Source organism: Sturnus vulgaris, chromosome 18 (assembly GCF_052056855.1).
Source record: "Sturnus vulgaris isolate bStuVul1 chromosome 18, bStuVul1.hap1, whole genome shotgun sequence".
In the NCBI taxonomy this organism is placed as follows: domain Eukaryota; kingdom Metazoa; phylum Chordata; class Aves; order Passeriformes; family Sturnidae; genus Sturnus; species Sturnus vulgaris.
The window spans coordinates 1,128,791-1,140,613 of NC_142260.1; the positions used below are offsets into that span (position 1 = coordinate 1,128,791).

The following is an 11,823-nucleotide window of genomic DNA, read 5'->3' on the forward strand; positions in this document are numbered from 1 at the left end:
TCCTGTTGTCTCTGTCTTGTCTGCTCTCTTATCAGTGTCCAGCTGGTTGGAAATGTGCTTTTATCACATTTTGTTATTCTTTGGTTTAAATCCCATTGAGGTTCCCCAGTTTTGCACTCGTTTTACTGGGATTTGAATCAGGCTCTCTCTACACCAATTCTACATTTTGATGATGATGATTGTTCTAAGTTGTTTTGTTTTAAGAAATGTTCTCGAGGCATTTAATGAAATCTGTCTTTATTTTGGAATAGTGAGAGTGGGGTGTTGGCTGTGGGGAAGGTGGGCACTGGCAAAGCTGCAGCTCAGTGTTAGCATTTCCAGCAGCTCCCTCAAAACACACCAGGCTGATGGAGAGCACTGGAAACGTTGAATTCTTCTGAAAAAAAAAACCAAAAAAACCAATTAAAAGCGTTTCTGTGGCTCAGTGCTGAGTGCATGAACCCCAGGGTGAATGTTTGAGGCTGTTTGGCTTTTGAATGTGAGTGCAGGAATTGGGAGCTGAGCTGCTCAGGATGGGCTCCCCCTGTTTTTGGGGGCACAGCAGAGCAGTGAAGGGACAGGAGCAGCAGCAGTTCTGCTCTGCAGCTCGGGGGAGATGTTCATTCTCTTTCCTTTCATCACACACACAAAATCTGCTCATTCAAGCTTGTGTGGAGGAGAAGGATTTAGCCCTCAACAGTTACATCATTAATATTTTCAGCAAAACCAGTCTCGATTGAAAGATTTTGGCCGTGTCCGTAGTTTATCTCATATTTGGGAAAAAATGATAAGGTAATTTTTCTTCCAAAGCTTTTTGTTGAATGTGTGAAATGCTGTTCTTTTGTAAGGATGGGTAGAGTTTTAAATAGTAATGGCCAGTTTTCCTCTGCATGGAGTGTTTGCTTTGGATCAATTTCTCTTTTAATCAACGTGCTCTTTTCAGGCTGTTACAAGCTACTTTCTAATATTAAAACTAGAAAAAATTACGTTAACTTGCAGATCGACATAATTTTGGTCTGAAAGTGGCCTTTTATTCCCCTCTGCCTGTTAAACAGTGAAGTGTTTAACTCATTAGAAAGCAGTGTCAGTTCTTTTGATTGTGCTGGTTTTTAGTTTAGTTTTGTAATGTTATACCAGGCAAATATTTTGCAGGCTGAATTCTCTATCCCTATACAGCTGTTGCCAATTTCTTCAGCCAAAGTTACAGAACTTTTACTGCCCAGCTGCATTTATAAAACTAAAGCCTGATAGTTGTAAGTAGCACCTTTTTCACATTTTTGGACTTGCACAACAGCCTCCCCCCCATTTTTCACTATTATTTTGAGTTTGTGTGCATTGCTGGGCTGCAGGGAATCCTGCTGAGCTGTAGCATTGTTTGTGTCTTTGTATTTATGGTGTTTGTTTTAAAGGACTGGGCAGGTGAGCAATACTTAGAGATGTCCTGGCTGTTTTGGATCACTTGGGAAGAAAAAAAACCACCACCTCCAACAAAAAGCCCCCCACAACAAAACCCACCAGAAGTAGATAAAAAGGGTTTTTCAGGAAACTACTGAGAGATTCTCTTCAGGAAAATATCTTAGGAGTGGAAGGAAAACTATGGAAGGATGCTACTAGATTTGTGTGCTGCTATTTCAAAAAGCTCTTAAAGCCCATCAGGGAGGTCTTGGGTAGCCCACAGCCTTTGGCAGGAGGGGTTGGTGTTTTGGGAAGGCAGAGTGCTCCTGACCTGTTTTGGTACCATTTACACCATTATTTTTCCCCCTGCACCATTAACTCCTCTGACTTCCAGATCTTCAAATATATGTGTATGTATTTTATATCAGCATCTGTTCCCCTCTAGGAAACCACTTATTTCCCAGGTGTCTTAGCAATTAACTTCTGGATGTTCTATGAAGGAAAGACCAGATTTACTTGGTGTCAAAACTTAGAAGATGCAGAAGGCAGGATGTGATGTTACCCCTCTGATTCATGTCTGTCTGTGGGTATTTTAAAGGGTTTGTTTGTGCTCTGTGTGTGTCTGTGTGCCCGTGTTCTGTGTGGTTATAAGAAGAACAAAGCCACGCACAAGAAAAACATGAAAAAATTTCTACATTTTCCACACCTGGTAAAGATTCCCATTGGTTATTTGGCTGTATTCAAAAGGCTAAGATTTTTATTGCTCTACTAGCAAAAGCAACCTTTCTTCATAGTGGAGCAGTACAAAGAAAGAGCACAAAAAATCCCCACATCACAGTGCCTGAAATTCTGTTTGAACAACTGTATTGATTGGGTCTGACCCCTTTACATTTTTTTTCCCCCATTATTTGAAAAGGTGCATCTAACTGCAGCTGAATTGAACCAACTGCAATGAACTTTCCATGAAAACTTCTTGAGATATTTCTTTAGTTCAAAGCTGTGGAATTTTAAAGAGCATTTTTAATACAAGTCTGTTGAGGTATCCTGTGCAACAACCACACTTGGAATGTTAAACTACAGGTAAACGTAGGAGGGAGGTAAAATTATAAAAGCTGCTGTGAAATTGCTGGGAGATGGTGGAATAACTTCAAGTGGTAATTATAAAGTAAATAAAACCAGAAGATATTGAATATGTGTAAAAAGTAAGTGCATATAGAAAGTAGGTGCACATTTGAGCACTGTTGACTTGTTATTTACTTGTCAGTGCTCCTGGTTGCCTTACAGAGAGTGCAAAACAGCCTCCAAAGAAAACACAATTAGCAGTTCTGGAGCAGCTGTTGGGGAAATTGTGTTACCAGATGTAAACTGGAAGGACAACGATGTTTTCTTGAATCCTCTTACCAGGAGCTGTAGCATGAGGAAGCAACTAAAAGAAGGAAGAGACTCAGAAATCCAAGGTGAGTAGTGAGATTGTAGAAAATGATGGCAGAGATGTAGGTGCAAGCAAGATGGAAGTAAGAGGCTGAAGGTGAGGGTGCAGAACAGGCTGGTGGTGGGAAGTGAGAGGCAGTAAAAAGATGCAAAGAACTGAAATATGTAGACTTGGACAGCAGCTAAATATTTCAGTGGAAGGACTTGGCCTAAATTGTAGTGGGGAGGGTAAGAAGGAATAGCTGGCAAATGTGAATGTTTCACGTCCTAGTACAAAAAATGCCTTGTGAGAGAGTTAAACAAAGGAGTGGGATGGTTGTGGTGGTAGTGGATGAAGGAGAATCAGTGATGACTTGAGGGCAGTGTTTTGGTAGCAGGACAATTGTCTTTCCTATTGCCAGTTGCTGTGCTCTGTTCCTGGACAGCATCTAAAGTTCCTTTCAGTCTTCCCTTTTTATTTTTCTCCACTGGATCCCCATATGGCCACCATAAATGGTACTGGCCTTGGATAGGTAACAGCACAAACTGTAAGTGTGAGCTCCTTCTGCACCTGCACATCAAAATTAACTCGAGTTAAATCACCAAGTATTGTGTTTCTTTAGGAAACTCACCTCTCATCATGGTGCTGTACACCTCTTGCACTAAGATATTTTTCTAATGAAAGGTGCAGAGGTGACGGGCTTAAAAGCAAACAAAACCAACTTTTGCTCTGTCCCTTCAGTTGAGGGTACCTTGACACATGTCCCTTCTCTTAATCCCCTGACAGCTTCCAGGAGACTGATGCAAAGAGCTGTGCCAGGCTTTGATTATGAGATATTGCACTGCCACTTATTCTCTTTGTCTCCTGCAGTTTACAGAGGCAGCTTCAGTGCATAATTTAATCCCTGTACTGGGGACTGTAGCAAATCCATGGAGATTTCTACCAACCGTCCTCTCTGGCATCAGAACAACATGTGCACGTTGTCTTTGATGTGAATTCCCCAACCAGAGCCTTAGAGGGACCTGTATCTTTGAAGCTGGCCTATAAATTGTGCTTTCAGGAATCAAGTTGTCAGCCTCCTCTTCAGGAAGAAAGAGAGAGTAAACTGCAAAGCACTTGCAAGAAACCACAGGGCAACTTACAGATCTGGTTTCTTTGGCCTTGGAGAATTGCTGTAGGATGTTGAGAATCCCTTTTTGGCTGGCTCAGAGGCACCTCTGTGGTGGCTGCTGCACCTGTGGGCACTGGGGCTGTGATGGAGCTCACCTGGGGGGTTCCTGGTTGCAGGTAAATGGAACAGGCACACCGGTGCATTTGACCTCGTTCAGGTGTTTTCAGTCTTCCAAAGCCAAGTGCTGAGAATGCACCTGTATTGCTCTTTGTGCAAGCAAATTTTCAGTGTGGTTTAGAAACAGATGAAAACTTTGCAGATGTGATGGTTGTTCTGTGACAACCCTCTGGGGCCTAACTTCAGTCCTTCCCTGAGGTGTAGAAGAACAGGCAGACTTTTGCCTTTCTATTGAGATGGAAATTAGCTGGTCTTTGGAGTTGAGGCATTTCAGTGGACAAATCTTGTTTTAATAGACAAATGTAGTTGGCCTTCTTATGAGTCAGTGTCTGCTTATGATATGTTCATCCCTGGGAGCTCCTTCCATTCCAACTTGAAAAAGCAAAGGGCTGACAGGAGTCAACTGACACTGACTTTGATTTTTCCTGTGTTCCCTGTCTCCAGTGAGCTGAAACCATCCTGCTCATTTCCATGCCACTACTGCTGATATTGTTGTATCAAATGTTGCTAAAACTGACTCCTGAATTGAAATATTCACTGCACAGACTGAGCTAAATCAGCCTGTACATAGAACATAGAGAGAAGCTTATGCTGCTTCATAGATCAGTCTGCAAGCTCTTGGAATGTTTATAAATTAGACAGAAAGACAAGAGTGTGTCTACACAGTGTTCTTCCTATTTTGAGCAGGTGAGTTACATCACAGATATTACCCCAAATCTCATCAGATGTTCATATTTGGTGTTCTGCTTTTGGGCAATGGAAGTTGTGTTGATTTTTTCTCTTTTTTCCTGGTCAGAGGCATATCTAGAATAGTTTAATTTCAGTTTATTTTTCTTTTTATCTTTGTGTGTTCTATTTATTTATAACTGAAACTGATGGCCTAATCACGGAGGCAAGGGGCTGAGTGGAAGAGCCCCTCATTGTGTCAGCAGACAGCTGTGCAGGGCTGCTCAGCTGGATCTGCTTTTCCTGGATCTTTCCAGATCCCACTGTGAATCTCTGCATGGCTGCATGCTGGTAGGAGAGCTCAGAGACACAGAAGGCAGAGAGGTGAGTGGCAGCCACTAAAGGATTTTAACAGTGAAATGCTGGTTCAAGTTTAGCTTGAGTGTCTAACCAGGAAAACTTGGAATGGGTCTATTAGGAAAGTAATCCATTGTTCTTTTAGGGAGGTGTCTCTCTTTCCTAGAGATAGAGCAGCTTTCCTAAGTCATGGTGAGGTTTTCTCTCTTCACAATGTACCAATTTTTTCTCCGTGTATTAGAAGCTTGCAGTATTGGCAAAACAAGTACAAATAACTGACTGTTAGTGACTGCTGTAATATTGTGGAATGAGTGGAAAAGCTTGTATTAAATGCAGATGTATAAGACACAGTAATCAAAATCTACACTCAGTTTCTATTTACAATATTACTTTTATTTTTTCCATACTTATTCCAAGTCCTCCCCCAATAGCTGATGCTGCAATGTTTACATTCAGTTAGGTAATGATAGTACAAACTGCTGCTTTCCTTCAGCCAACTGGCTTGGAAATGCTGTGTGCACATCAGGAATTGTACAGATGGAGTGGCCCTGGAACACTGCTGTGCTGGTACCAGAGGTACAGGACAGGTGTCCTGTTCTCCCAGCCAGGAGAGGCGGGTGATCTGTCTGACATACTAAGAGGAAAAAAAGTCTAAAAAGCTCTGATATTTTATTCATTACATGAATGCAATGACTTTGCAGAGGAATGGATGTGTTTAATTCTTGCTGGAAGGAGTTGCTGAACTCCTTTCTAGGAGGCTTTCCAGGCATATCAGCTTGACTTGACAGGTTCAGCCTTGTGCTAATTGACTCAGACCTCCAAGTGATGCATGTACAGGGAGAAAAGGAAGAAGGGCTCACATACTTGACTCTTAATTCTTTATTTTAAAAAAGCTAAAATGATTTGTATATCCTTTTCATTATCAAAGTATACTTTCTCTTTCATAGTAAACTGGTTTCTTTGGGAGGTGTTATTTTTAATAACAGCTCAGTGCTCTAGCCAGGAACCAGTAATTCAAAAAATCACTCTTTTCTACTGAAAGGCAGAAACAACTACAGCTCCTCCCCCTCGTTAGAAAGCCAAAGAAGCAATTAGAGCCTTCTGTTGTATTACACTTTTCTAAAACATTCTCTATGCAACTGCTGTAGGACTTCAGATGGATACAGCAATCAATGCTGTCACAAAAGTGAGCAATATCTCCTCAGCCCTGCCAACACTAGCATCTATAGACAAAATCATTGTTTAAAGCTCTAGTACATCACAGAATAATGCTGATATTGGTATTTTACAACTAATGCAACATCACGTAATTCACATGTAATCTTAATAGTTAAAAATTCAAGACTGGGGTACTAACTGAATAAACCACTAACATGAAGCTTCCTTATCTGGCATGAAATAAGGGAAGGGATAGTTCAGATAACATTGTAAAGATTGGGCAGGAACAAAACAAATTTATTTCTCCATCCAGGATTTCATACACTTTACAAAAACCAGTAATATCACTGTGCCCATAAAAATGTTATCCATGGCAACAGAAAGCAAATACTACTTTTTTGTCATCTAACAGGGTCTTTTTAAAATCAAAATACAAAGATTTGTGCTGTAGCAGTCCTCCACTTTGCACGGTAACAATAAGGCTTACTGTACTTTAAATACAAAGCTGTTACATCTGCAGTTATGAACCACTGGCTTTCACAAACATCATTTTATAGTTGCTTTTTGCTTCTTTTTTGTTTTCTGGAACCTCAGCTTCATCATGTTTTTCAGTAGCTTGTAGCTCCTCTGCAGACTCCTCTTGCTCTGAATCAGAGCCACTTTCAGAATCCTCTGAACTCTCATCAGAGGAGTGTCCAGCTGCCTCCTCTTCTTGTTCATCTTCCTGAAACTGTAAGTTCAGATTATGATAAAGGTAAAATATTATTTCCTGGCAACTCCACCGAAGCCTTTAAAATTTCCCAGTGTGATTGTTTCGCTTAATGGCTCCTTTTATTTTGTTACTAAAAGACACTAATTATAAGACAGAAAGCAACTCCCTGAAGTGGTTAATCATGCCAGCTGTGACATGCATGGATTCATCAGCTGGTTTATTTAGTTACAGCAGAAATCCTAAAGACACCATTCAGTGAGTTTGAAGTTCCAGATCACATCAGTTCAGTAATTCCAGTACTGACACTGGAATATTTGTCACAGAGTGTGACACAATGGAACTAAAGGCTAGACCATCAAGAATTCACATTGGTGACTATCTCTGAAAGGACACTTAGCAAACTGCAGCATGAGGAATGCTGAAGTAATCCAATGATCCTGCTAACAACAACGCAGATGGTTATCCTGCCTATGATGTATTCCTAAGCAACACCACTGATTTAATGTATTTGTCACTTTGTGCCCTAATCAGTCTTGACTGCTCTGGAGCATTAAGGCATGTCCTTTCACTTCTCAGAACAACGAGAAACATCACACAAACACAAACAGCAGTCAAGTGCCTGCAACAAGTCTATCCTTCAAGCCAAACCACGTTAGCCTGCAGGGATTTTTCAAGGCAGCAGCACCTTGTCTTAGAGAAAGGCAAGCCCCTGTGGCAATGAAGTCGGTACCTCACTGAAGCCAAGGCCGCAGTGGCGCCGGTTCCGCCCCGACATGGTGCTGTCCATGCTCTGCTGGTACTGAGACTCCAACTCCTCGTTCATCTTCTTGTCTTCTTCCCCTGCATTGTCCAGGGCACTTCGGTTATGGTTCATTCATAGCAAACACACCGAATTACGCGTTTTCAAAGGCAAGAAGTTGAAGTGTAACCATTCTAAACTAGGATCCAGTATTACTGCATACAAACCATCAGACTTTAAAGCAACAGGACCAAGTGTGCAAGCAGGATGGCTTTCATACAAAGAGGGCTGGGCAAGTTCCTGACACCTGATGCATTCCAGAGCTGCACTATGCAGTGTTATGTTCTACAGAACGAGGTAAATGTAATCAGGGTGAGTTCTCTCTGCTTCCAGCCAACACTGCGACATGCCCCAGCAAGGAGAAACTTTGTGACCTTCACTACATAACACGGGATTACTGTGATTAAATCATCTCTCAGATATAGCATCATGCCCTGGGACAATAGCACCACTCTCGTTTATGGAGCTGTATCTGAAACTCTTTCCTGCATCCCGAATTACAAGGAGCAGTTACTACGGTTCTGCATTTTTTCATCCTTAGGAATTAGCAGAAAAACTAATTTTCATGACCTACTTCTACGGCCCCTTTATTGACTTAAGTAAGTGGTCTAAAGTAGCTAAGGATCCTAAGTACTTGGAAAAGACAGGAATCTCTAATTCTCTCCAGGAGGCATACAACACTAGCTTTTAATTTGTATCTCTGTGAAGCTGAAAGGTTGTACTGCAAATATACATTTCCTCATTTGGAAGTTAGAGCTGTATGTTATTGCAGAAGTGTAAGAACTGTATGTTGGACAAAGAAGTGTTAAAACCCCAGCATTTTAACGTTTTGCTATTAACAGATGAATACTGATTCTTTATGACTTCAAGGAGAAGCATCACTTCCTTTCTAGAAACTCGGATATGAAGGAATGATTCTCAGTCTCTGTAAGCTAACAGCAGCAGCACCTGGAACCAATCCTCAGGCTTATTTTGGTCCACAGATAATTTTTAATCAGTGGAGCGCATCAGGGAAAGCTTTCTGGAATATGAGGGAAAGTTTTCTGGAATGGTGACAGCTCCTATTCCACAAGGCTTTTTATCAAGGCTTCTCTCAGGCAGTGCAGTCCAACCCAGCTTGGTGCCATGTACTTTGACTTCCTAAGAAGGCATGATAAAGAATTATCATGATCCTACATGACATCCAATTACTGCTGATTGCCAAGATGACACTGCAGACCTTTTGAGCTTTTACCTCATTGCTTTAGGGCAGAGATCTTTCTATCAATAGGTAATTCGGTCAGGTAGAAACCAACCCCTGTTCTTTTCTATGTACAATTTAGTTTGGATATCCTGGCATATACTGGCCTTTACAAGACAAGTGAGTGCAGTCAGAGAAACCATTTGCCAGTAATCTAACAGAAATAAGGAACTTCTACAACTCCACAGCCTGACCCATCTTCAACTGCAGCCATGAAACCTGAAATCCCTCCCTGCCACATCTACCAAGCTCAGAGCACTGGAATGTTCCTAAATAAGGGTTAGATTTCCAACTTTGTATCAGCTGTTGGATAAACTGACCTGTCCTGAAGTGAGAGGTTGATCTGTGGTCTCCGATAACAAGGCGGCCAGTATGTTCTTTCTAAAAGAAAAGGCAGTTTGTTTTGGAGCTTTAGGGTGCACTGACAGCTCTGCCAACATCCTGGACATCTTGAATGGAAAAGGTTTGCTCTCAAATCCTGCCACCCAACTGTAGGACTGGAAGTTTTACTAGCTAACAGCTGCTGCTTCTAGGTGACCTTGTTTCATCTTCCTTTTGCTAAATTTTCTGAAAAAGAAACCCCAACAACTACACACTCTTTGCTCTTCCCAGACCCCAGAGATGGTTCTACTTCTCTGTTTTTTGCCACTGATATGAAAATTATACTACAGGATGCTAGACAGATATGTATTCAGGTCCTGATCATTTACCCTTTCCCTGACACTCTGCAACACTTCTGGCCATGCATCTTACGATGATCCCACTTCTGGACTGCTAACAGTGTCAGGTAAGACCTTCACAGTAATGATTAATTTATTGGCTCACTAGTTGCTCATTAGCAAATGTGTCCCAATAGGCAAGAACTGGCATTACATAGCAAGCAGCATTAAGTACCCAAGCAGACATTAAGATGAGCAGTAGCAGGATGCTTTCATGGGGCATTGTATCCCTATCCACTACAAAGTCCTAACTTCCACCTCTTTAATACGGTTAGCTATTTTAGCTTACAAAATTACTGTATGCAAGCAAAGTAAGTTACTAAAAGTAAAAATGGGTTTTTTTGAAAGTAAGTAAAAGTGCAATACTAAACCAACATTTTATACGTGAAAAAACACTATTACATTTAACCAGTTTTGCAGCAAGCATAATAGAAATTTAGTTTTACTGTATTTTCTCTTTTAAAATATTCCCTAGGTTTAGTGGTTTAGTCTATCAGCTACCACTCTTTTAAAGTCTTTTTTTTTTTTCCCGGGGACAGAGAAATTTACAGACCTAGCAAGTAGGTTAGTTAGTTTGTACCCAGGCCTCTCCCTCGGAAGCGTCAATAAGTAATTTTACGAGCTGCTCTGAAAGCATTTAAGGCGTGGGGTGGGGACGAAGCTGCGGCGCAGGGACTCGACAACTTCCGAGCGACGTTTTGTATAACACGGCTGCTGACATAACAGCGCCGAAACCCAAATCCTCCTGGCAGGAGAGCCTTCAAACCCGGCAGCTCTGGGCTGCTGTCGCTTCGCACAGATCGCGCCGCGGCCCGGTCCCCGTGCCCGCCCCGGCCCCCGTGCCCGCCGGGCAGCGGGGAGGCCTCACCTTCGCGGCGCCCATCAGCCGCAGGAACTTCTGCTTCCGCTCCTCGTTGCCGAGGTCCGCCGCCTCCCAGCTGCTGGAGCCCTGCGGGAGCACACGCTCACTGCGCCCGCCCGCCCCGAGCGGCCCCTCCGCCCCGCCGCAGCCCGGCCGGCCGCCCGCGGCCTGCCCGCGTCCCTCCGGGGGCTCCGCCGCCGAACCGCGGCCCTGCCGCCGCCCCCCGCGCCGCCGCCAACCCCCTCCCGCCGCGCCGCCGCCCCGCGCCCGGTTACATCGGGGGAGGCCGCTCGCTTGAGGCCGTGCTGGCTCTGGGACTCCCTGGCTGAGCTCATGGCCGCGGCTGGCTGACCGGGCCGCGCTGCCGCCTTCCTGCCGGAGCCGCTCCTCCCGGCCGGGCGCGGGGCGCGCCGGGATCGGTAGTTCTGGGCGGGCTGCGGTAACGGCGGCTCGGGGAGGCGAGGACTACGAGTCCCAGAGGCCTCTGCGGCGCCGCGGCCGGGCCGGGCGGGCCGTGCCGGGCTCCGCCTTGGGGCGGGCGGTCGGGAGACGGGGGCTGGAGCCTCCCGGCGCTTCCCGGCGCTTCCCGGCGCTTCCCGGCGCTTCCCGCTTCGCTTCCCGGTGCTCTTGTCTCCCCGCTGCTCCGCTCACTCCAGCACCCGCCGGTCCTGCTGTTCGTGTGGCCCGCACGGAGCTCCAGGTGTTCCCAGTAACCCCTCCGTGCTGTTGTTCCATCACCCCCGCACGGGGACAAAGCAAAAATTCACGCAGTGCCCGAAAAATTTATTGATGCGTACAAATATCTCAAAAACGGGCGCCAAGAAGGTGGTGCCAGACTCTTCACAGAGGTGCAGGACGGGGAGCAATGGCCATAAACAAGAAGTTCCTATTCAACATGAGCAAAAATTTCTTTACACCGAGGGTGACAGAGCACTGGAACAGACTGCCCAGGGAATCCCTCCCTCTGGAGACAGTTAAAACAAACGATTGCATTTTTTTTTCCCAAAGAGCTAAAGTTAGTGTCTTAATTAGTTCTTTTTTTGAGTGGATTAGGTCCATTCCAGCCCAAACTGTGATTATGATATATGGTATGAAATATGGTGTGATATATAGAATATTTATACAGAATAGCACTAGGATATTGGTGTTTTATTTCATGTTTGCTTGAGTGTGCAGAAAGGCACAGTTGTTACATTTGCTTGCTACAGCTTCTGTGCTTCTTGTTTAACAATGATAA

General features: G+C 44.0%; 1 protein-coding gene across 1 annotated transcript; it reads right to left on the reverse strand.

Annotated features, from left to right (window-relative positions):
- Nucleotides 1-5,467: 5,467 nt before the first annotated feature.
- C18H11orf58 (chromosome 18 C11orf58 homolog) lies at nucleotides 5,468-10,954 on the reverse strand. Its single transcript, XM_014876283.2, has 5 exons — nucleotides 10,862-10,954; nucleotides 10,593-10,673; nucleotides 9,326-9,386; nucleotides 7,697-7,806; nucleotides 5,468-6,984 (listed from the first exon to the last, which is right to left on the reverse strand). Exons 1-5 carry the CDS (start codon nucleotides 10,919-10,921, stop codon nucleotides 6,775-6,777), a joined length of 522 nt encoding a protein of 173 aa, XP_014731769.1. The 5' UTR covers nucleotides 10,922-10,954; the 3' UTR covers nucleotides 5,468-6,774.
- Nucleotides 10,955-11,823: the final 869 nt, after the last annotated feature.